General features: G+C 39.1%; 1 protein-coding gene across 4 annotated transcripts in view; it reads right to left on the bottom strand.

Annotated features, from left to right (window-relative positions):
* Nucleotides 1–8,359, bottom strand: part of SECISBP2L (SECIS binding protein 2 like) — a 59,090-nt gene extending 50,731 nt beyond the window's left edge. For 2 of the 4 annotated variants that reach the window (XM_036842175.1, XM_036842178.1), the window contains exons 1-2: nucleotides 8,060–8,277; nucleotides 542–720 (exon numbers count right to left, since the gene is read on the bottom strand). In XM_036842175.1, the coding sequence (XP_036698070.1) occupies nucleotides 542–720; nucleotides 8,060–8,083 (203 nt within the window). In that variant the 5' untranslated portion in view covers nucleotides 8,084–8,277. Of the gene's footprint in view, nucleotides 1–541; nucleotides 721–8,059 lie in introns of all 4 variants that reach the window. The other 2 variants (XM_036842177.1, XM_036842179.1) reach the window with 2 other exon arrangements.
* Between the last annotated feature and the right edge of the window lie 18,613 nt (nucleotides 8,360–26,972).

Raw genomic sequence — 26,972 nt, 5'->3', positions numbered from 1 at the left:
ACACCCTAAACACTAGGTCACACATTATCTGAACTGTAAGCATTTTGCTAAATCACCCTGTGACTACAGCACAGAAGCTAAATTTAAACTACAATCAGAGTCTAAACACATATATGCTAACTAGACACAAAAGCTTCAAAGTTAAGGGCTACCCCTTGATATATTCTTCTTATGCCAGACCATCTTGGCAATTATGATTAGATGCCTATCCTCAAAAAAGGATTTTTGTTCACCTCTTTCTGAATAATTCATTCCTCCCTTTGAGTCAATTTATTTCAGACAAATTTCAATTACTTATTATAGGAGATACATACAAAGAACTCCATTTTCTCTTAGAAAGAATGAGAAAATAACAATAACCCATGTTAACAATTTTTAAATTTCTACATCATTTGGTTTTATTTACTCCTCTTAGAAGACAGAGAAATGGCTGATGTTTAAAAGTTACAAAAGAAAAAATTAAGAAGTATCCTTTGTCAACTTCTATATTTCCCTACCCCTTTCTTCCCCCACCAAAAGAAAGTAATAGTAAACAAATTACCTATTGGACTGGTTTTCCTGAACAAATGGATAACAAGTAATCAGGTAGCTGGGAATTGGAGTTGGTTCCACACCAGAAACACTGCCGTTATCATTTGGGAGTGCCATAGGGATCATAAATGTATCAGGATTCTTCTTCTGGGGAATAAATGGTTCTACTTCAGCTGACAGCTTGACATTCTTCAAAGAGAAAGTGAAACACATTACTAACAAACAAACAAAAATTTAAATAATACAAATTCACAACTTAACGATAAAAGAGACAGTCTTTACAAACAGTAATTAGGTCTCTTCTTAGTATTCACAAGACATTCAAAGGAATAGCAAGGTCAAATTAAAATAATTAAATATGATTACGTTATTTAGACAAAGCCATCAAATAGGAGAAAAGTTATCAAAGGTTACTAGATTTCAATGAAGTCATTTCTTACGTAACCAAAGCTGTTAAAACAATCAAGAATACAAGGAAGTTGTACCTCACAGTCCAAAAATAAAGCTGGTAGTAAAAAAAAAAAAACTAGCTCTTCAGACAAAACAATGTGTTTTTAACTAATTTTGTTAGGGGAAAAAAAAAGTCACTGAACAGAGTTCTGAAGGATAATTACTTTATATTTGTTTGAATAGTCTAAAAAATAGTCTATTTCTGTCCATTTCAGGAAATTAGATTAGTATTTTTAAATTAAAAGGAAGGAAAATGTCTACAATAAATGAAAAAAAAAAAATAAGGGAGAAAAACTTTTGCTTCACAGTTAAACTGGGGAAAAAATGAGTACTTCAGCTTCCCAGTAGACAAGCCGAGTAAACTAAAGTAATCCAGTCTATGTACTCCATTTTAGTTTATTTTGTATCTTTTCTTATAAATCTATAGAGGTTTAACAGACATAATAAACTACCATACTAAGGATGCACAAGTTGGTGACAAAACTATAAAGAAAAGTAAATAAGAGCCATGAAAATCAGGATAGGAATTACTCTTAGGAAAGAGGGAGCTGTGATTGGGAAGAGGCACCTGGACAGTTTCTGGGGTACCTGGCAAAGTTCTATATCCTAACTTGGGTGATACAAGGTATTCATCCAATAATTCATTTAGCTGTACACTGGTCTTATGCAGTTTTCTTTCTATATTTGTTATATTTAACAACAAATTTTTAAAATTTAATTATACAAAGAAATAATCTATAGGCACATTCTGTAAAAGCAGAATGTTAAAAACCACAAACATTACAATCTAAAAAGATATTAAACACTTCTTAGCGAAACCAGTAAGTGGAATGCAATCCAATTTTTCAACAACTCAAATCAACTACCTGAAAGCAACAGCCCTAACCAGAACTTTTTCCCCACTAGGGTGGCATTCAGTAGAAACTCCCATCAAGGCATATTTCTCAGAATAAATTTCATGCATGTTTCTCACAAAAGTAATCAGTAGCAAATCCAAGAAAACCTAAAGAAAAGACTTGATATGCTAAATATAGAGCCTTTTTCAGAAAAACTGTTCTCCAAAGAGTCCACTGTAAATATTCAGCAACACGTGTCTGGGGAAGAAATCTGAACTATATAGCAGTATCAATTCAATATCCTTCCTCCCCACCTGATTTAACTTTGAAGTCTACTTCTGTACTACTAACCAAATCTGAAGCTGATAACGTCATTGAACTCACAAATATCTGTGAACTGGAGTTGGTTTCTTGAATTTCAACACAAGAGGCAAAAACAAATGTTAACAGTGTAAGTCAGTGATTGTCACTGTGATAGTCAACATGATTCAAAACTGATTTACATAAGGTATAAAAATATCAACCTTTGAACGTATGAGAACCTGAACAGTTTTATAAATCTGGACTAGAAGACACCAGGATTTTTTTTTAATGCGAGGTATGCGGTTATATTAAATTCTCAGCCCAATATGAAAAAAAGGAATAATACTAATATAAAGAAATAATTTAAAAATAACTTTTCCTGATCCCCCCAAGTAATACCAACTCATAAATTACTTTGGTAACAACAAATTCAAATTCTTGCTCAAGTCAAAAGGTGCAGGGAATTCCCTGGCGGTCCAATGGTTAGGACTCCACTTCCACTGCAGGGGGCACAGGTTCCATCCCTGGTCAGGGAACAAAGATCCCGCAAGCCAGGTGGTGTGGGGGGAGGGGAGACAGTGACACAAATTTTTTATGCCTAGTCTCATTTGTACTCTATATGTTTTATGAATTTAGGCAACCCACTATTCAAAAAGTGTCATGCATAATTTATAACTAATATCTGCATATATACACAGTATATGTCCTTAAAAATTAAAGTCTGTATTGGTTTCTATTCTAAGTGCAATTCTAGATATTGGCATTCAACAATAAAACTCACAAACACTGAAACGAGCCTTTGTTTTTAGCAAAAAAGAGAAGCTGCTGTAGTCAACAGCTGCAGAAACAGAAGATGTCACTAGTAGGAACAGACTGGCAAACTTTCTCCTATAGTTACAACTCCATATGGTTTTATAAGTTGTTTATTGTGACTTTGGGGCCTTCAGTGTCATACATCAAAATGCAGCCTCAGTTGTTCTCAGGCCTGAAAAGTAATGTAAAGATCCCAAACTATTTTTTAAATTCCATATAATAAAGACCATAGAGACAATATGTTAAGCAAGCAACAAATTCTGGCAATATTTCAATTATATTAGCATAGAGATCAAAGGAAAAAATGTCTTAACATAGTGGACAACAAAATGTTATGAAAAAATTAGACTATTTACTTCATACAATGATATGCCTCAGTTTGAATTTCTGTTTAGTCTCTCTACTTTTGCCATGATCTGCTTTTTAGAAATCAAAAATTTTATAGCAAATTTTTGTCTCCTTAAATAAAATATAAATATGAAAGAAGTCTAAACACAGAACAAAATCTATTCCTGTACTACTCTTTGTTAAAAAAAAAACCACACAATAAAATTATCTTTATCTTTCAGAAATTATTTCAGAATTTTCCAAATTAATGAAAAATCATAATCCCAGAAACCTGTATTTGAAAAAAAAAACAAAACTTAAGCTGTTTCACATTCATTTAAAATTCTGCATATAGTAAAACAAACATCAATAAAACTTCTTTGATGTGAATAATCTAGAAAACCCAAGAATTTATCAGAACAAAAACTATAAAAACCTTATTTAAAAGTTTATTAAACAAATGCATTCAGATCACTGAGAGCCTACATATATAATTCAACAAACATGCATTGAGTTCATGTTTTGAAGAGAGCACCACACGAGGCTGGTTTAGGGAAAATGGGCAAACATTACTACGAAGCACACGTCAACAGAAAATGCATACTAAACTCCTCTGAGAGAGAACATTCAGAAGAGTGCAAATAATTTTCCCAAATTAAGCAACAGAAAAAAGACACTCACTTGAAATCAAAACTGAAGTAGAACATAATAAGGCACGCTCCCACAGTGAAATGTCAGTATGTACTACACACCTAGAGAAAAAATATGACCATGGAAACCCTCCACATTCTTCCTATGTTAAGGTAAATATGATATATCAAACATTAAGATGTTTTACATATCATGGCCAAAGATAAAATGTCTTCTGAAGGAAAAAATGCTTCAGAGATACCTGCTGGCTTTATTGTTTTCTGGTTGGAATGTTTTATACTGAAAGTAAACCACTTGCCAAAACAAATCACATATACATATGAGTTCTGCCAAGACTTCAGAAAATATTGAAGAAAAAAAAAAAATAAAAGCGTTTACCTTAGACTCTGACCATTTGCTTTCCTATCCATACATTTTCCTCCTTTTCTTAAAATAGACCACATTTAATCCTGTTAAAGTCTGGTGGTACTTTTCTAACATCCAACTTTCTAAATTTAATACTAGTTTTTGGAATATCTAATTAATTAATTCCTGCTTTTACATTTTTTTTCTCTCTTTCTTTGAGGGGTTTTCCCCCAAACTTCTTGCCTTGGATGCTTAATTTTTAATTTCCTTTTAAAATGCTGAATAATGAAAACATTCGTGACTATGCATTTGCCTCAGAGTAAGCTTCAGCCACATCCCATACATTGTCATATGTAATATTTTATTACTTTTTCAAAAATCTAAAATTCTACTTTATATTTCCTCTTTGATTTAAAAGCTCAGGGGAAAAATGCCTTATAAAATTTCCAAATGGTATTTTCACTAAATGAGCATTATTTACCTTCTTTATTATTACAAAAGTATTATTTTTAAAATCTGTTAAGACAATCATTTACTTAGATCTATAAAAGCTAACTGTAAATACTGCTGAATAACAAACATTTTAGAGTAACTTATTTAGAATATATTTAGTTTGCAGTGCTGATATTATTTGAAGTTTATAAATAATTTAAAGAAAAGAATTATAAACCGAATAATTTTATATCTTTATTGGTAAACAGCACTTTGCATGAAGCCATATGCATTTATTACACATTTGCTTTTCTAAGAATTAAAGACATCAGTGATCAATAATTTTGTAAATTATTTTAAAAGAACTTATCTAACGTTAATGTACTAAATATCAAGCCAATGTTTAAATTATTTGATAATACAAAAGAGATAGTAAACCTCAAGTGTTCTGTCACTTCTAAGGTTATTGTTTATTAAAAAAAAAATCTCAAAACACTGTCCTAAATTTACTAAAAATAGAAACACTAAGACTTTATAAACAAAATGAACTCCATGATTTATGCTTCACATCCCTTTATACCAGCTTTTTTTCCCTTAACAACAACAACAAAAAAAAAGGCACAATACCAAGTAGTTCTTAGAACTAACTCCGGCAATTAAAATTAAGCTACTTGTTTTGATTTAATATAGTCTTGCTAAAAGAGAATACTCCTGAGACTCTCTTCTGGTTATAACATTCTTTAAAATAGTCATTACTACAATTAAGACTATCAGCTAGCATGTATTCCCAGCAACTTACTTTTTATAATCTCGATCAACGCACACACAATTTATCCTTTTATACAAAGATTTTGTATTTTTTTTAAAAAAGAGGTAATTCAACAACAGCAACATGAATGCCTTCAGGCAAAACATGCTGAGTTTTTTTTTTAAGTTACACTTGTGCAATACTCCAAGGATTTCGCTTAGATTAAGACAAAATGCAGAAAGTGTGTATTAGTATTATTTTTTTAAAAATCAAACTTCTATGAATTGCTAACCACTACAATATTATAAGTTTTAATGCTGTAGACATTCCCAGAAATTCTGAATATAAACCAACACTGGTTTAAAATGAAAAAAATAAATGTTTAGTGAGAAAAAATGGGAATTCAGCACATACGGCATCTGTTTTTAATGACTTTTACCTATTAAATTCACTTTGTTATTAAAAATATAAAAGTACATTCCAAATAACTTGGAAAAGCCATTGCATTACTCAATGGTATAGTGAAAACAATCAAGAACTCCACAAAGTGGACAAATCTCAGTTCTAGCCCCTAATCTATCATGAAATTAATGGTTCTGTGCCTTTTTTCAATGATGAATACGAGCATATGATGAAAATAATGGAGTCTTGCCCCAGAAAAGTGCTAATTAAAACGAAGGAGACTCCTTCCAGGTCATCCATGGACCCCTGAATTAACTGCCTACAGCACGAACTAGGCATCACTTCCTGGGGTCTCAGCTTCCTGTGAGCATGTGTAGGGGGAAAGGGGGATTGATTCAAATTATTCTCTCATTTAAGGTTAGGCTAAGGGAAGAGGCAAGAGGTATTGGAGGGGGGAAAAAAAAAAAGAAAAATTCTTCAACGGAAAACCTACATTTATGATTTTTTTCTGAACCTTAAATTTCTACAAGATTTTAACTGGTTGTGGATTTTGGAAAGATACAGGATGAAAGATGAAGAGGCTCTCTAAATAATTTGCTCATAGCACTTGCTGTTAAGATAATCACACACAAGTAACTATGCTAAGGGTTACCATCTAAATAGTTAATTACATTTCCTCTGGGATGAAGGGAACCATAAGTATACATATGGCAGCATTACTAGTTACAGTTCTGTCATCACAGAGAACGACCAAAATGTGTAACCCTTTCATTAGTGACACACATACAAAAAAATCATTCAAGAAAATTTCCTATTCACTTGTCAGGCTTTGAAATCTCATACATTTTTGATAGATACCTTGAAAAATTGTTTTTCATTAAATTGGATATAGGGTGTATATAAAATACCCTGGGTCACAGGAAAGCCTGTATGTATTTGCCAAGAGGCCCCAATCAATTTGCTTCGGTAAATACACATATTGTTTCATAAAACTCATTTGTGTTTTCAGAGGCATATTCACATAAAGCTTTTTTTAAATAAAGATTTTGTAAAAATATATATATATATATATATATATATATATATATATATACACACATACACACACACACACACAACCAGGAGGCTGCTCTTTGCCTGCTAAAAGAGCACGATTTAAAATCAGAACTGGCTCTCACTAGCTACATATATACAGATACAGGAATTCGGGAAATCTTGTCTCATTATTCAGGTGTTAATCATCCATTTGTAAAGTAATTAGGCAAATCCGTAGTCTCTCTTTTTCCTTCATCTATTTGCCTAGTTCATCACTGGGCAAGGCCTTCAACTGAAGAGGGGAATGGAGAGTGAGTAAACTTAGATTTCATCAAATTAAATCGTTTCATACAGGTCTCAGGATGGAAAATACCGAAACTTCTGTGGGGGAAGAAAACTATTATTTTTAGATTATTTTTTTTAACACTATCACCATCCCAGCCTCCCAGCACCTACTGGCTTGGATAATCAATAATTTGATGCAACTGAAAACACTAATGGGACTGCTTTGTGAATATGAAAACGGGCTCGGAAATGAATTCGCGCTTCGGTCCTACACCTTTAAAATATAATATCGACTTTTAAAAGACACTTATTTTTGCGAAATAGTTAGCTAGAAGGGCAAAGGGAAACCGTAGTATTTCATATCTGAAAGGGAAGACCTCCCTAAAACCACTGCAAAAACAATGCTTCGCTCAAGGAAACGTAGATCTTAAAAAGCCCATAACCCGCCCCCCGCCTTCGTCTGTAGTTACCACACATTCTCTGACAGTTTTTCTAAGTGAGAAGCCCTCAAAAGCCTTTCCACCTTGAAAACACATTCCAGAACCGAAGGGAAGGGAAGGGGGGGGGGAGGTGGTATTCTCTGGAAGTTATAAACCCTCTCTCGGGAGAGCACGGACAACTTGGGAGTCTTCTGGCCCCTTTCACCAAGCCAGGGAGGAAGGGCAAAAGCGAGTCCCCAGCCCGGGGGGAACGGGGCTGGAAAAGCCCCCAAGCTCGAGACAGCAGCTGGAACAATGCAGGAGAGTGGGGCGCCGCCAGGCTCCCGGGGGAAGGAGGTCTGCGCCAGCAAAAACCCGAAGGCTCCGGCCGTCCGGGCCCACGCTCGGAGACCAGGGCCCGCCCGGGAGGAAGCAGCGACCCCCAGCTCCCGGCCCGGCCGGCCCGGCCCAAGCCCGCGTACCTGGTCTGCGGGGGCTCGGTCCATGGCGCCTGCAGCCGCAACAGGCCCGCGTTAGTCGGTGTCGAGAGCGCCTCGGGCCGCTTTCTCCATGGCCCCCCGCTCAGGTCGAGACCGGGCTCCGGACCTCCGCCCCTATCTAGCTGGCCCCGACACAGAGTCCGGCTACGCCACTGGCCGAGGAGGTGGCTCTAGCTCCAGGAGGAGGAGGCGGCGGCAGCTTCGGGGAGGGATCATCTGGGACGGAAGCCGAGGAGGGCCCAAATAGGAGAGAGCCGTAGGCGGAAATGGCGGTGCGCAAAAGGGAAAGAAGGGGGAGGAGACTGAGAGGGGCAGTGGGCGGAGTGACCGCAGGCGGCCTGAGCTGGCAGTAACCGAGCACGAGCTGGCTGATCTGGATGCTAAGACCAGGTGGAGATTCTCAGGAGCAAGTGCCCTGAACCACTCTGCACTTTACGCGGGACTTAACTGCCCCTCTGGACTGCTAAACTAGAGGACCGTGGGACCACTTGGGACTCAGGACACCCGGTTTTTAGTCTTCAGGGACATCAGAGGCCACTTACTTATCTCAAACTACCTCTTAGTGATACTGGAAGAGCTTTTAGCTGCCTGTACATATGATCCTTTCTTATGTTATCCGGCTAAAGGGAGTCTTGACTGTAAAGGAAAACACCCCAGAACGGCCACCACTGAGAAATGGAGACAGGAGGCTCCACAAATACTGATTTGGTAATTCACTGTCAAGATCCAGGTCCACCTCTAGGCTCACCTTCAGGCTGATCTGCCCTATCTCAGAACCCCTCATTTTACCCAGAGTCTGTATCCCACCACCCAACAGGTAACATACCCAACTCTGGTATGTTGCTTTTTCCAGTGTGCCTATTGACTGTTCCTTGAGCAAAGAGACTGCCATGAAATTGGACACTTGGTAAGCATAGCGGATTGCCTCCGGGCATCTCCTCGAACACACCCTCCAACACAAACCCTAAAAGTTCTTGTTTGCTGGTCAGTTCCAGGGTGAGGAAGAAAAATAAAAAGCTATATAAGCTAAATCACACTTAAGTGAGGGAAGAGAGTAGAGGTGGCTCCTGTGTGGGAAAGTGGTGTGGAGATTCACAGCTGGGAAAGAATTTTAAGAAGTTTGCTTTGTTATGCTTCAAGAGACATCAGTAAAAACTTGCATTGCCTTTTCAGTTAGGCTGACTTGGTAGTCTAGTTTTATTTGACTAGGACTCCAAGAAGAGGTGGTCTGTGGAGCTCCTAACTGTACTTAAGTTGATACTATATTTTGACCTGATGAAAGGAACTATAGTAGGTTAATAAGACTTACATCAAGGCTGGCAGCAGAAACCATTTCTAAGGAGAAACATTTATATTTGTATGTAGAGCTCTCTCATTTATTTAGGTTTATTAACTCTGCTGCCTCCTCAAATTTTACATGTATGTGTGCGTGTGTGTATGTGTGTGTATGTATATACATATAAGATCCCGCATGCCACGCAGCCAAAAATAAACAAACAAATACAAATTATAAACTAACAGATTATCATACTCCTTCACAACTGAAAGATAAAAAGAACTCTGAATTTTCAGGATGTCCCCCTATGGTCTCTAGCCATAAGATACCCCCATCTGAGTAAAAAGATAATAATAATGCAGTAATAAAAATACCATAGTACTTTGATTTTCTTCCTTATAGAATGACCTGAGGAAATTTTTTCTTTTTTTTTTTTTTTTTAAATTTTATTTATTTATTTATTTTTTAAATTTATATTTATTTATTTTTGGCTGTGTTGGGTCTTCGTTTCTGTGTGAGGGCTTTCTCTAGTTGTGGCGAGCGGGGGCCACTCTTCATCACGGTGCGCGGGCCTCTCACTATCGCGGCCTCTCTTGTTGCGGAGCACAGGCTCCAGACGCGCAGGCTCAGTAGTTGTGGCTCACGGGCCTAGTTGCTCCGCGGCATGTGGGCTCCTCCCAGACCAGGGCTCGAACCCGTGTCCCCTGCATTGGCAGGCGGACCCTCAACCACTGCGCCACCAGGGAAGCCCTTCTTTTTTTTTTTTTTTGGCTGTGCTGCTTGCATGTGGGATCTTAGTTCCCGGACCAGGGATAGAACCCGTGTCCCCAGCAGTGGAAGTGCGGAGTCCTAACCACTGGACCACCAGGGTATTCCTGTGAGGAAATTGAAATATAGGATCTCTAAGGATCTTTCCACACTGTAGGATTTTTATGACTATGAAATAGTTCTTGCTGAGAATCTTCTATGTACAAGACATTCATTTAAATTTTAAGAACAGAATTATAAGAAATTATAAGAACAAAAATGTCACAATGCCCTTCTAACTTAACACAATCCTGGGAAAGATTGCAATAGCTATTAGAATAAAAATTTAAACCTATGAAGAAAAAGAAGACATTTTAAAACATTACATTTACAGATGATGTGATTGAATTTTAATTAATTCTTTCATTCAGCAACGAATATTTAATGTGCCAGGTGCTATGCTAAGTACTGGAAGTACAGCAGTTAATAAGACACTGAGGGCAGAGACCATGTTTTTCTTGTGGGCAAGACATACATAGAACAAGTAAATACAGGTGAGCTGAGTGTCATGAAACAGGAAGCTCAATAGGTTCTACCATAGTGTGGGATGGAAGGTCAGGGAAGTCATATCTAAGTAAATAGCATCTAAGCAAACACCTGAAGGGTGAGTAGGGGTTATGATAAGTGAGGGGGAAGAAGTAGGAAAGTTGTTCCAAGGAAAGGAAATGGCATGTGTGAGGACTCTGAGGTAACAGAGAGAATCCAGCATTAATAGTTAAATAAGCTTTCTCCTTGAAATGAGAGTTCTGGAGGAGAGGGATAATTCAGTAGAGCAAGGCCTCTGAGAAGATTGGGAGGGATAGGACGCAAAAGCCAGGGGAAGAAATTGACCTCAGATGGGAGTAGGGATATGTTGTTTACAATGACAAAAGGAAGGGAAGAAAGGATAGATACAGCTACATTTATAAGTTGAGGGAATTCCTGTCAAATGGCTTCTGTTTTCTCACTGAAATGGCAGGCAGGTTATCTGCTGACAGTGCAGGGAGGCAGAGCTGTGATGATCATGCACTTGTCAAAACTCAGCAAGCATTTTAGACTTGTGCATGTTATTATGTGTAAATTTTGCATGAAAAGAAACTATAAATAAATACTGAACTCTAGTTTTCACAAATGCATGTACCTATGTAACCCAAATCTCTATCAAGATATAGAAGGTTGCCATTACACTCAATGACTTTTAAAACTTCTCTACTTTCCTAGCCACATCAGCCACATCAGACAAGAAAAAGAAATAGAAGGCATCCAAATTGGAAGGAAAGAAGAAAAACTGTGACTATTTACAGTTGACATGATATTATATATAGAAAACCCTAAAGTCTCTACCAAAAGACTATTAGAAGTAATAAATGAATTTAGTAAAGGTGCAGGATACAAGATTAATATACAGAAATCTGTTGCTTTTCTATACACGAATACTGAACAATCAGGAAGAGAAGTTAAGGAAACAATCCCATTTACATTCACATCAGAAAGAATGAAGTACCTAGGAATAAACTTAACCAAGAACATGAAAGACCTATACTCTGAAAACTATAAATCATTAATGAAGGAATTTGAGAATTATACAAAGAAGTGGAAAGATATCCCATGTTCTTGGATTGGAAGAATTAATATTTTTAAATTGTCCATACTACCCAAAGCAATATAAAGATTTAATGCAATCCCTATCAAAATACCCATGACTTTTTTCACAGAACTAGAACAAATAATCCTAAAATGTATGCAGAACCACAAAAGGCCCTGAATTGCCAAAGCAATCTTGAGGATAAAGAACAAAGCTGGAGGACATGGAAGCAACCTAAATGTCCATCGACAGATGAATGGATAAAGAAGATGTGGCACATATATACAATGGAATATTACTCAGCCATAAAAGGGAACAAAAGTGAGTTATTTGTAATGAGGTAGATGGACCTAGGGTCTGTCATACAGAGTGAAGTAAGTCAGAAAGAGAAAAACAAATACCATATGCTAACGCATATATGTGGAATCTAGAAAAAAGGTACTGATGAACCTAGTGGCAGGGCAGGAATAAAGATGCAGACATAGAGAATGGACTTGAGGACACAGGGGGAAGGGGAAGCTGGGACGAAGTGAGAGAGTAGCATTGACATATATAAACTACCAAATGTAAAATGGATGGCTAGTGGGAAGCTGCTGCATAGCACAGGGAGATCAGCCCAATGATTTGTGACCACCTAGAGGGATGGGATAGGGAGGGTGGGAGGGAGGCTCAAGAGGGAGCAGATATGGGGATATATGTATACATATAGCTGATTCACTTTGTTGTACAGCAGAAACTAACACAACACTGTAAGGCAATTATACTCCAATAAAGATGAAAAAAATTTTTAAAAATTAAAAAAAAATAACAAAGCTGGAGGGAATTCCCTGGCAGTCCCATGGTTAGGACTCTGCACTTTCACTGCCGAGGGCCCGGGTTCAGTCCCTGGTTGGTGAACTAAGGTCTCACAAGCCACACAGCATGGGAAAAACGAGAAAAAAAAAAGAACAAAGCTGGAGATGTCATGCTCCTGACTTCAGACTATAGTACAAAGCTACAGTAAGCAAAACAGCATGGTACTGGCACAAACACACACATATAGATCAATGGAACAGAATAGAGAGCCCAGAAATAAACCCATACAGTTATGGTCAATTAATCTATGACAAAGGAGGCAAGAATATACAATGGAGAAAAGACAATCTGTTCAATAAGTTTTGCTGGGGAAACTGGAAAACTAAATATTAAAGAATGAGATTAGAACATTTCCTCATACCATATACAGAAATAAACTCAAAATGGACCTAAATATAAGAACTGAAACCATAAAACTCCTAGAAGAGGACATAAGCAGAACACTCTGACATAAATCATAGCAATATTTTTTTTGATCTGTCTCCTAAAGCAAAAGAAATAAAAGCAAAAACAAACAATTGCAACCTAATTAAACTTACAAGCTTTTGTACAGTAAAGGAAACAATCAACAAAATGAAAAGACAGCCTACTAAATGGGAGAAAATATTTGCAAATGATATAGTCAATAAGGGGTTAATATCCAACATATATAAACAGCTCATATAACTATATATAAAAAAAACAAACAACCTGATTTTTAAAATGGGCAGAGAACCTGAATAGACATTTTTTTCAAAGAAGATATACAGATGGGTAGCAGACACATGAAAAGATGATCAACGTCATTAATTATTAGAGAAATGTAAATCAAAACCACAATGAGATATCACTTCACACTTGTCAGAATGACTATCATCAAAAAGCCTACAAATAACACATGCTGGCGAGGATGTGGAGAAAAGGGAACCCTGTAAACTGTTAGTGGGAATACAAATCGGTGCAGCCACTATGAAAACAGTATGGCTTTTCCTCAAAAAACTAAAGATAGAACTACCATATGATCCAACAATGCCACTGCTGGGTATATATCCAAAAAAAACAAAAACACTAATTCAAAAAGACACACGCACCCCAATGTTCATAGCAGCGTTATTTACAATAGCCAAGACTTGGAAGCAACCCAAGTACCCATCAACAGATGAATGGATAAAGAAGATGTGGTACATATATACAATGGAATATTACTCAGCCATTAAAAAGAATGAAATTCTGCCATTTGCAACAACACGGATGGACTTAGAGAGTATTATGCCTAGTGAAGTAAGTCAGACAGAGGAAGAAGACAAATACTCTTATGTTATCACTTATATGTGGAATCTAAAAAATAAAGCAAATGAATGTATAACAAAACAGAAACAGACTCATGGGTATGAGAACAAAGTAGTGTTTACCAGTGGGGAGAGGGAAGGGGGGAGGGGCAAGATAGGGGTATAGGATTAAGAGACACAAACTATACATATAAAATAAATAGGATCTTCCTTGGTGGCACAGTGGTTAAGAATCCACCTGCCAATGCAGGGGACATGGGTTCGAGCCCTGGTCTGGGAAGTTCCCACATGCCGCTGAGCAACTAAGCCCGTGCACCACAACTACTTAGCCTGTGCTCTAGAGCCCACGAGCCACAACTACTGAGCCCACATGCCACAAGTACTGAAGCCCACGTGCCTAGAGCCCGTGCTCCACAACAAGAGAAGACACCACAATGAGAAGCCCATGGACCCCAAAGAAGAGTAGCCCCCGCTCGCCGCAACTAGAGAAAGCCCGCTTGCAGCAATGAAGACCCAACGCAGCCAAAAATAAATAAATACGTATATACATACACAAATAAAAATAAATAAATAAATAAGCAACAAGGATATATTGTACAGCACAGGGAAATGTAGCCATAATTTCATAATAGCTTTAAATGGAATATAATCTATAAAGTATTGAATTACTATGTTGTATACCTGAAACTAATACAATATTATAAATCAACTGTACTTCAATTTTTTAAAAGAAATTAAATAAACAAATAAATCTTCTCTACTTATATCAAATGATTGTCTTATTCACTGTTGTATCCTCACTACCTAAATCAATGCCTGGCACATAGCAGGTGCTCAATAAATATTTGTTGAATAAGTGAACATGTGATATGATATTAATTAAATCAGTATTCTTTCATCCAGGGTTGGGTTTTGTTAGGCTTGTGCGTTTTATTACATGAGCAGGATTCAGTAATGTGTGAGCACAAAATTCTTTTATTTTTTTACTTCACTGTCTTTTCAAATTCTCTGAGGGCTGCTTCTTTTTCTGCCCTGGATGAAATCTCATGAAGGTCAAACAAACTTCATTCCCGGTTAAAGCTTTTCATTTCCCCAAGCTCAGTCCTGCTTCAGGCTGGAAACCTGCAGTGGGGGTAGTGGCACAGACTACTTTTATTTTGTTTTCTATCTTTACATCTCCACCTCCTCCTCCTTAACTACTCGCTGGTCAAGCTTTTAGATTCCTCCAGGTTTGGGTTGTGAAGGGGAAGGTAACAGAGCTTCTCAGATGTCTCAGATGTATGCCATGCATGGTCAGTTCCGGACAGTCACTAATGATCCTAGCTTTCAGCCCTTGGGTTTCTGAGGTTTCAAACCCTCCGCTGGATCCCCTGGGTGCTCAGCCAAGCAGCCTTCTTGCTGGACTCCCTTTTAAAATAGCTTCTATCACCAACCCTGGGAACATTTTGCTACACTTGATTTATCACACATCCATCCATCCATCCATCCACCTCTCTAGCATCCCATGAATCCATCTTATTTTTGGTGCATAACAAAGTAAGTTGCTGACATAAGTACACTTTCTCCTGGGAAAGACTCACACGTATCCACAGTTGGTGAACGTGCAGCTGATTTGCAGCATGCTCTCTCTGTCTCTAATTGCCTTTGGTTTTCTCAGGAAAGTATCAGATCCCAGTTCCCTGTATTCCCCCAGACTCCAGACAACATATATCAAGTTCTCCAAGTGTTTCCCTGAAAGCTCCTCTCACATAGCTTGAAGTAAGGGGAAGCATCTCTTTTTTTCCCTGTGGGAGGTGTGGGTAGGTTTCAAGTACCTTCAAAGCAGTACTCTTCATGAGTCATCAGTCCCCCCACTCACTCCCCCTCTATGGGCTGGAGATGAGTGATGAATAATACTGAGCCACCATTTCTTGGCATATCTTACATGGTGGACCAACATCTGACTTTAGATGTACAGGTATTTGGCATCTATCTACTGTCCTTTGGGGACCCAGTCAAAACAAACAGCATGAATGTTATTTTACATGTTCATTTATTTAACAAATATTTTTTGAGCACCTGTTCTGTGCCAGGCACTAGTCTAGGTAGTAAGGATACAACAGTGAACAAGACAAAGTTCCTGCTCTCATGGAATTTACCATTTAGTCTGGGCGACAGACAATAAGCATATATTTTTTTTTTTAAAAAAGAAGATAATTTCATGTAGACATGAATGTTATTATAACATAGTATTAGTTTAAGGTATACAGGGACTTCCCTGGTGGTGCAGTGGTTAAGAATCTGCCTGCCAATGCAGGGGACACGGGTTTGATCCATGGTCCGGGAAGACCCCACATGGCACAGAGCAACTAAACCCGTGCACCACAACTACTGAGCCTGCACTCTAGAGCCCGAAAGCCACAACTACTGAGCCCCAGTGCTGCAACTACTGAAGCCTGCACGCTCTAGGGCCCGCGTGCCACAAGAGGAGAAGCCACTGTAATGAGAAGCCCGCGCACCGCAATGAAGACCCAATGCAGCCAAAAAAAAAAAAAAAAAGTGTACAACATAATGATTGATATATTTATTGATATATCGTACAAAATGATTACCATGATAAGTCTAGTTAACATCCATCACCACAGAGTTATAATTTTTTTTCTTGTGATGAGAACTTTTAAAATCTATTTTCTTAGCAACTTTCAAATATACAGCACAGCATTGTTGACTATAGTCACATGCTGTATATTACATCCCAAGGACTTATCATATAACTGGAAGTTTGTACCTTTTGACCACCTTCACCCATTTTGTCTACCCTCCTCTTCCCTTCTCTGGCAACCACCAATCTGTTCTCTGTATCTATGAGTTTGGCGTTTTTGCAGATTCCACTTATAAGTGAGATCATACTGTATTTGTCTTTATCTGACTGACTTATTTCACTTAGCATAATGCCCTCAAGGTCCACCCGTGTTGTCACAAATGACAGAATTACCTTTTTTTAATGAATAATATTCCTATATATGTATATCACATCTTTATTCATTCATCTGTCAATTAACACTTAGGTTGTTTCCACATCTTGTCTATTGTAAATAATGCTGCAACAAACGAGGGTATAGCTATCTTTTCATGATAGTGATTTTGTTTCCTTTGAATAAATACCCAGAAGTGGGATTGCTGGATCGTATGGTAGTTCTATTTTTAAGTTTTTGAGGAAACCTTATACTGTTTTCCATAGTGGCTGCACCAATGGGAATCTGACATTTTGGCCAAATAACAAGGCTAGAACATAGCTGAAGTTGAGTGTATATCTCACTTTTTTGCAGGAGAGTAACATGATCTAATGGCAAGAGGGTAGTTAAGGTGACAGACCATGGAATCATAGCTGCATAAAGATAGTATTAACCAAAAATTACTAGAGGTAATACCTGCATGTTTTTAGCATATAAGATAAATCCACTGAAATTCCTAAATATTAGTGGCAAACTGATAGGAAAAAAAGGTCCCATTGACAATATCAGTGTGTGATGGAAAGATCGCTGCTAGACTAAGAGTCAACAGCTTGGGTTTAAATCTTAGCTATACCCCTTCCAGGCCATGTGTCCTTGAAAGTCATGTAAGCCTATCTGAGCCTCAGTTTCCTCATGTACACATTGCACAGAGTTGTTGAGAGACTCAAGTTAAGAGAATGAATGAGAGAACATATTGCAAGCTCTAGAGGAGTGGTTCTCAATCTGGGACACTTTTAAAACCAAGATGCTCAGGCCCTTCCTTAAACCAATGAAGTTAGACTCTCGAGCAAATAATCTTCCAGTCACCCAGAGTGGCTATAAGATCTTAAGTCAGATCATGACACTCGACTCTTTAAACCCTCCAATGGACCTTCCCATCTCAAAGTCAAAGTCCTTAAAGTGGTGACTGAGGCCCCATGATCAGGCCCCACCTCTGGCCTCATTTCCTCCTCTTCACCCTCACTCACCCAGCCCCAGGCACACGGGCCCCTTGCAGTTCCCCTAACATTCCAAACGTATTCCCACCTGGGAGCCTTTGTTTTCACTGCTGCCACTCTTGTCGCAGTTATCCCACAGGGATCAAGCTCTCACTTCAGGCCTTAGCTGGAAGGCTAAAACCTTTGACTGAGGCCTTCCCTGATCACCCTCTTTACCATATCAGGCGTGCACACAATCCCTTTCCCCTTCTAGCTTTTTCCATAGTACTTATCACTACCTAAAATGTTACATATTTTATTTGTTTTGTTTGTTTATTGATTATCATTTTCTACTAGAATATAAGCTCCATGAGGTCAGGGATTTTGTTTGTTTGGTTTGTCCACTGCTGGGTAGTCCCAGTGCTTAAAAACGTAGAAGCCCTCAGTATATATTTACTGTTGCTGTTCCAAATGCATCCTCTGAGCATGCACCTTACCCAGCCTAAAAACTTCAGTAATGGCTCATTGCCCACTCCAAATGTATTCTGTGCTTTCCTACCTCCCTGACTTTGCTCATGTGGTTCTTCCTACTCTGTATGCCCTTCCCATCTTGACAATCATTTCCTCCATTTCCTGGATGAAAAAGATCCTCCTCAAAATTCCTCTAGCTGGTTGTGCCACATCCTGCCTTAAATTGTCTGTGTACTGTGTATAATTTTTTTATGTAATTATTTCCTTTCTGAGTGTACACTCCTTGAAAACAGTGTTACTCAGCAATGTTTGTTGAATGAATGAATGAACTTACTTTTGTAGCTGACTCAGACATTCACCAAAAGAAGGAAGAGAGGTAATTAAATGGTAGGTTTCAATGGCAGCCCCCCACTCCACCCCGCCTAGCTCTTGCAAAAATACAGGTTGCACGTGAGTAAAATAGAAACAGAAGATGATAGCCTCCAAAAATAATTTGTGGATGGTAAGATCAACCACACGAAAGATCAGCACCTATAAACTGCCTTATGAATAGTTTAGGTAAGAGCGAGTTGAAAAGGAATGTATTTATTGCATAAAGGGACTCGGAGAGCCAAATAAAAATTAGACATGACATTCATTTTTATGGTGGTGAGGTCTTCAAGCCAAGCCAGCTAAAAACAGGAAATAACCTCCCAGGTTTATTATGATGTCCTTCAGATTATTTTTATGAACTATTCCAAATCTCAATCTTTTTAGAGGATGTTCTCTTATGATAGTGAAAACAATAAATCTCTGACATTTCCCCTTCATTTGGAAGTGCTGTGTAATCTGAAATTGAAAAATCTCCTTCAACTCAATGTGGAGTTTTTTCCCCTGACTTTAAAAACCTTTGTTAACAAGCTATGTAGGTTTTTCAAGTCAGTGACTCATATCCTCCGCTCCCCAAACCTAGGTTCTTTCTGGAATGTCCTTTCTGAACGAGCAGGAGCTCACCTTATCAGCAGGGCTTGATTTTTGGAGACAGGAATTTATGAAGCTCAACCTGTGAATACATAACTCTTGTTCACCTTGGTATGTTACCAAGTTTTCATAAGGCTTCCACCAACTTGACTGAGTAAGACATGTATCACCAATCTTGGAAGGGAAAATAAGAAGTGCTAGTTAAATAACTAAAGCTGGCAGAGATAAAGCCTCTGAAAAAAGTCCCACTCCACATACCATCAAAAGAAATACATGTTATGGATGAGAGAATTTGTTTGTTTTTCCTTTTCTTGAGTTTTAAATGTTTTTACATAAATAATAGCGTAGCAATAAGAGCAAAATGAAAAAGAAAAAGATCACTCAGCACCTCACCTTTTTAACAGAAGAAGGATTTTTTCTCTAGTCTCCGTGCATCTACGTGCATAGACATCTATATGACATAGTTTTAATTCACGTAACCTAGAGGCTCTCAGGACTATTGTACAATGGAGTGTTGGCCCACTCTCTAGAAATGAGGTAGGAAGAAATAACTGTGCCACCCCCCCCTCCCCTGGGGCCTGTATAAATGAGATCTGGGAGCTTGGGAGGAACCAGAAACAGACTGGGGTAATCTGAGAGATGAGGCCCATGACTGATCCCACAGTATGCTTCACTCAGCCTGAGGCATGACCCAGGAGGTCCAGACACCTGTCACTGACCCTAGAACACAACAGGGTTTCTCCACAAGATCTCCAATATCATTTCTATTCCTTTAAACAAAGCTGGAATCTCCATGTTGACAATTATATCAAATCAATACTCCCTTGCCAGACCATCTAGGCCCTGTATTAGCTTGGCCTGTGGGTAGAAGGTGGTATTCGATAAAGGCTGAGAGGAAAAAAGGTAACAATATAAAATTCTAAAATTGTGTTGGAGATACAGGAAATACTTCCCTGTGGTGATTTCATCCCCAGAGACTCAACACCAGAGTCAACAAGAAACTACACAGGCAAGATGTTTTTTTGTTGTCTCACCTACTTATAAAACCCCAGCTTCCTTCTCCAGTCCTTCCACAACCTGAGATGGCAGAACTCTTAAGGAAGACAACTGTAGCAATCCTGTGCTTGTTGCTTCTGGCTGGCTGCCCTGTTTCTTCACATTGACTTGTAACAGGCCAGCCTTTCACCAGCCTTTCAACTCTCTTTCATCTAGAGACCTTGGGGTCTCTAGATTCCCAGCTGTGCAGAACCCTAACCAGCTGCATTTCATAGGCTTTGAACTGGTGAAGGTCTCCGAAAGAGAAACAATAGGCACCGCAGTCCCTGGCAGTCAAGAATAAAGATCTGTAAAGGCTGTTCATAGTGACCCCTTGCTGAGTAGTAATAATAACAATAGCTTAAATTGATTGTGCCAGAAACAGTGCTGAGCCCCTTCCAGAAAGCACCTCATTTAATTGTCACAACGATCCTTGAGGGAGGAATTATTGTCTTTTTTTTTTTTTTCAGGAGGGGAAACTGAGACATATATCTAAATTAGCTTACATTTGGGACTTCCCTGGCGGTCCAGTGGTTAGGACTCTGTGCTTCCACTGCAGGGGGCATGGGTTCGATCCCTGCTCGGGGAACTAAGACCCCGCATGCCGCAGGGCCAAAAAATAAAATAATATAAAAGCCACTACACAGATATTTAAAAAATAAATAAGTAAATAAAGTAGCTTACACGAGATCCAGTAGAGTTAGAAAGTGGCAGAACTTGAATTTGAATGCAGCAAGCAAAGGAATCTAAGGAGACCACACTTTCCTTATAGTGAGATGCTTCCTCAGAACTCAAGCCTGAATGGGGTGGCAGTGGGAGGAGCAGGGGGTAGAGGGGAGTCTGATGGAATCCCACACCCACCCACCCTTCCCCCGTCTCCACCCCAGCTCACCAAGTCTCTCTTCCTCTCCTACTCTTCCTTCCCATTCTGCCCCTCCCTTTCCCTGCTCTCCATCCTTTAGTTCTTTCTTCTCTGCCTATTTTCTCACCCTGTAAATGCTCTACTCGGAAGCATGCAGCCCGAAAACAGCTGCCAGCCCTGGCTCTGGAGTGTGACTCATTACTACGTTGCTAGACCCAGAAATGAACTGAGTGAGACACGTTAAGTCCAAAGCACCCAGTATCCCTAGGCTCACTGAAGTCAGGGCCTGTGGGTTAGCAGTTGATATCATTGTAGCACTTTCAAAGGTGTAACTCAGTCCTGACTCTTTGCCTACTCCACCCGTGACCCTGTGGCATCCTTTGAAGTATGTCTCGTGTAACATCTTGCAATTCCACTGCTGCAGGGGAAAGATGTTTGCATGCAGTGGGAATCTGTGACTCAGTGCTATTAATTCTTATTCCTTCTGATATCTAGGTTGGTGTTTTTGTGCCTTTATGTTCTTGAAATTTTATGTTAGTATGGTTAGTTTGGACTCAGTTTCAAAAGCATTAAGGTATAGTTTTGAAAGGATTAAGGTATTCTTTTTACTGCCAGAGGAAAGTGTGTTCTGAGAGAAATGTACGCACTATATTCAGAGGAAAACATTCCTAGCCGTTATATATTGTAGAAAGTTGGACAATGTTAGGTGGTAAAATTCACTCCCTAGCACTCTTGGTAAGAGTGCTACACCATTCATTCATGCATTCAACATATATTTAAATAAGTCAGAAGTGATACATGCTATAAATAAAATTAAAGTTTGGTAAAGGAATTGAAAATGTAGAAGGGCTATTTTAGATAGCATGGTCAGGGAAGGCCTCACTGAAAAAGTGAGATTTAAGCAAAGCCCTGAAAGGACTAAGGGAATGAGCCATGGAAACATCTGGGGAAGAATATTCTACACAGAAAGAACAGCAAGTGCAATGGCCCTGAGATGGAAATGAGCTTGGTGAGCTTGAAGAAGGGCAAGAAAACCAGTTAGATTAGAATGGACCCCGGAGGAAAGAAGCACTGTCACAGAGGTTTGCAGAGCCTGCTGGGCTATAATAAATAGCTTTGACTGGATTGTAAATGTGATGAGAAATCACTGGAAGAATTTGAGTAGGATAGTGAGAAGATCTGACTTGTTTAGAAAGATCACTCTGGCCTCTGGTTAAATAATGGACATTGGTGAGCAGGGGTGGAAGCAGGGGAGCACGTTGGAAGGTTATTACAGTAGCCAGTGTAAGAGGATGAGGGCTCTTGGGTGTGAGATATATTTTGTAGATAGAAATAAGAGGATCTGAAGGATTTGGATGTGGGTTGTGAGGGAAAGGGAAGATTCAAGCTCACCTCTAGCTTTGCAGCCTGAACCATGGGTGAATAATGGAGCCATTTACTAAGATTGGAAAAGTCTGGGAGGAAGATAGTAAACGAAGTGTTCAGTTTTGCACATATTAAGTTTGAGATTGCCTAAGACATCCAAGTAGAGATGCCAAGTAGGTAGTTGTGTAGCAAGCCTGGAGCACATTGAGGGGTGATATCTACTGTGATGTTGACTAAGACACTTTTCTTACCACCACTGTTAGTCCATAGTTAGAGATTTGAATTTCAAAAATGGAATTCACCTCCTACAAGTGCACTGCACTCCATCTTGCAAACCCTTGTTCTCTGTCTCAATGCTACATGTAGGGGAGTATTAACTGAGATGTTAAGGCTTATGATGTTCACCACCAAATCCTCCAATAGTGCCCCTTGAGCAATTAATATTTGACATTTCCAAAGGGCCTCAACTAGTGAGACACTGTGTTCCTTTAAATACTATCCTTAAATAAAGCAGAAACTCTGCCAACAGAAGTAGCTCAACACAAGAAATGCATGTTCCATAATATCTGCAGATCATTTTCAGGCATATTAACTACTTTTAGAGGATGCGGTGAGTCACAGATTTAAAGTTGTGGAGCGTGGATTCTGGATGTGGAAAGGCCACCTTGAAAGCACATACTATTCAAATGCTGCTGGATGGAAGCCCAGAACTTATGCCATAGGGTCACATCACCTGACATCAGTTGATCTAGATTATTTACAGAACACTGAAGTCCAAGGATTGCATCATATTTAGAAGGTTGAGGATATATGCCTCAGGGTACATCAGAGTATTTAACAGAATTAATAAATAGCCAAGCATCCAAAAATGGAAGATTTTTCTCAGCCACAACATTTTAAGAATCTATAGGGCTTCCCTGGTGGCGCAGTGGTTGAGAATCTGCCTGCTAATGCAGGGGACACGGGTTCGAGCCCTGGTCTGGGAAGATCCCACATGCCGCGGAGTGGCTGGGCCCGTGAGCCACAACTGCTGAGCCTGCGCGTCTGGAGCCTGTGCCCCGCAACGGGAGGGGCCGCGATAGTGAAAGGCCCGTGCACCGCGATGAAGAGCGGTCCCCGCACCGCGATGAAAGAGTGGCCCCCGCTTGCCGCAACTAGAGAAAGCCCTCGCACGAACCGAAGACCCAGCACAGCCCTAAATAAATAAATAAATAAATAAATAAAGATTTAAAAAAAAAAAAAAATCTATAGACTTTGCCCACAATGTTTTCTCATGAGGTGTTTTTTTGCCAGAATTACTGAATAAGCCAGGACTTCTTCAACATTACAGCGTTCACACAGCTGATCTTGCCGAGGACATCTGTGTGGAGAGTGTATCACCTGTCCTTTCTAGAGATGAAGACTTCTGGGAAGGAGCACAGGGACCCGGGTGCAGAGCATCTGTGCCATTAGAAAGTCTGATTGAAAAAGGCATCAGCAGAATTCTCAAGGTATTTCCCAAGAGACTGGGAACTTACAAGGCCCATTCTGGCGTTGTCCCCTTTAATTGGGTCAAATCTGTTCATCATCTCTACTTTCAAGGGAGTTGCTCACCAACTAGACCCCATTTTTGCATTCATTCACTTGAAAACTAGACAGGTATATTTTTGCTATTAGAAAAACATATAGAGAGCTTGATTATCACACAAGGTCTCTTTAGATCAGTTGCATGTACCACTGTGGGCTGTATCAATTGCGTAACCAGAGACATTAACAACAGGCATAGGCTTTGAATGGGACAGGTCAGAGTTTTGAGTCCAGCTTTGCCACTTACTGCTCTGGTGGCCAAATTTAGGTAAGTGTAAAATTGGGATAATCACAGTACGCATCTCATAGGGTTACTGTGAGAATTAGATGCGGTAACGTCTTCAGAGAGGTTAGAAGAGTACCTAGAACATAGAAAGCACACAATAAATGTTAGCTGCTATTGTTATTAGAATCATCATTTTTAAAGACCATTGGCAAAGAGATTTTTTGGAACTATAGACCCAGTATAAATAAGATACTTAAGTAGACCCTCATTAAGTTTCTGCAGCTAGATAACACCATGTTCTTTGTGACTTCAGAGAATGAAATTTGATATAAATCTTGACCTAGCTCAAGGTTATCAGTGACTCGTATTTTTTTTAATGAAGTGAAATTCACATAATATAAAATTAACTATTTTAAAGTGTGCAATTCAGTGGCATTTAATGCAGTCACAATTCTGTGCAAGAATCACTTCTATCTAGTTACAAACCATTTTATCACCCCCAAAGGAGGCCCATACCCATAAGCAGTTATTCGCCTTTTGCCACAGCCCCTGGCGACCGCTAAACTGTTTCTGTCTCTACAGATTTATCTATTCTGGATATTTTAAATAAATGGGATCACATAATATGTGACCTTTTGTGCTGGCTCCTTTCACTTACGGTGACTTATTATTGAAGAGGAAACTGCAGATCCCCAAAGAATCACCATCTCATCATCCCATCATCTCTGATATGCTTGGAATTTTCCAATGCTTAATGGAGATTCTGATCTCTAGGATTTCAGATTCTGTCCTCTGTTAAAGAAATGCTTTAATCAAATGCTTGAATCAACAGTGGGTGGATTTGGGGGAAAACTCCAGGAAGTTCTAAATCACTTCAACATATCAAGTATCTGAGAAAAATGATGCCGTCAACATGTGGAGATTTTGTCAAGGGTGCAGTTTTATTCTGTCATTTTATAGAGAAGGACTTTGTGAACTAGTGTTGTTTTCTTTGGCTGCTATAAGACACATGTAACCCTTGATGCACTTATTACAAAAACAATTCCTTTAAGGAGCATGTATAACGTGCTAGGGCCTAATGAGAGACACAGTCCCTGAGCTGTGACTAAGCTACTCATGGTCCACTGGAGAGAATAGACAAACAATCAGGCATTAAAATATAATAAATGGGGCTTCCCTGGTGGCACAGTGGTTGAAAATCTGCCTGCCAATGCAGGGGACACGGGTTCGAGCCCTGGTCTGGGAAGATCCCACATGCCACGGAGCAACTAGGCCCGTGAGCCACAACTACTGAGCCTGCGCGTCTGGAGCCTGTGCTCCGCAACAAGAGAGACCGCGATGGTGTGAGGCCCGCGCACCACAATGAAGAGTGGCCCCCACTTGCCACAACTAGAGAAAGCCCTGGCACAGAAACGAAGACCCAACACAGCCATAAATAAATAAATAAATTTTAAAAATTAAAAAAAAAAAGGTCCTTATTAAAAAAAAAAAATATATATATATATATAATAAATGCTGTGACTGAATTAAGCACGGGGGGCCATGGGAGCACATGTGCAAGTACCTAGCCCTGCAGGAGGCATTGGCGGGGTACTCCTTACACTCTTTCTTCCACACAAGGCTAAGTCATTGTATTGCTGGTGGAAAAGTAAATTTTATACATCACGAAGCAATACTTTTCAAAATGTTAAATGGTTGTTGACTTTGGAGCCCGTGTTAATTTATTATCACAAAGAAAGAACACTGTTACCATAGGTACTTCTTACATTACTGCTGTTCTGTTTAGACACTGATGCCATGTGGCATTAAGGTACAGATTGCAACCTAAGGTTAACGTTCCTTACTGTATGGAATTAGACATTTACTGAGTAGGAAATCCTTGCTGGTATTGAGGGAGTTATTTTCTACTTAATCTATTTTACAACTTAAACTTACCACAGTTTTTTTTTGGGGGGGGGGAGTCTATTCTAAGAGTAAGCATATTCTCTTAATTATATTCTGTCTCAACCCTCTGCTACAGTCATGACCCTGCCCCCATTATTTGAAACATAAAAGTGTCACACCTGACCTTGTTGTCTATGCTCAATATCACTCCCCAGCTGATAGTATCACGAAGTCCTCCAGCATTATGGGCACACCGTTTCATAATATTTAATTAAAAATGACTCTGAGCACCGTTTCATCCCTCCTTCTCCCCAGGGACTCTTGGACTTCCATTTCTCCTAGTTACTTCTGATTCTGAAGTCCTGCTTTGGCTGAATTCTCGAGCCTTGCCCTGGTTCCCACCTCCTGCAAGTGCTGTACCTTTCCCGCACCACATCACCCCATACTGGACACATCTGATCCCTCTGCTTCCCAAAATACTGTTGACCAAAGCAAATATCAAAATGTTTAGAGACAAATGCAGCACAGGAGAGCAAAACTGAAAATTAAATTTTAACTTAAAAAATTAAAAACTTAACTTAAAATTGAATATTTTAGTCATTTCCAAAGTCCCTTTGGCCATTTCTCTCTAGCTGTTTTTTCCCTACCTCTTTTTTCCTCTCTCCTACTTTCCATCAGAACTCAGATTTTCTCCCACTCCATTACTATGCAGAGCCCTGCAGGTTGTTCTGATGCATGCTAAAGTTTGAGAAGACTTAAGCAAATTTTGAGTATATATTTATGCTATGCACACATTTACAGATCTACTTCATCATTTTTAATGGTTGTATGAATTTAATGATTCCA

The sequence above is a fragment of the Balaenoptera musculus genome, chromosome 2 (genome assembly GCF_009873245.2).
Source record: "Balaenoptera musculus isolate JJ_BM4_2016_0621 chromosome 2, mBalMus1.pri.v3, whole genome shotgun sequence".
NCBI classification, from domain to species: Eukaryota; Metazoa; Chordata; class Mammalia; order Artiodactyla; family Balaenopteridae; genus Balaenoptera; species Balaenoptera musculus.
The sequence above is the reverse complement of the archived record's forward strand: the minus strand, read 5'-3'. Positions and strand labels throughout refer to the sequence as shown.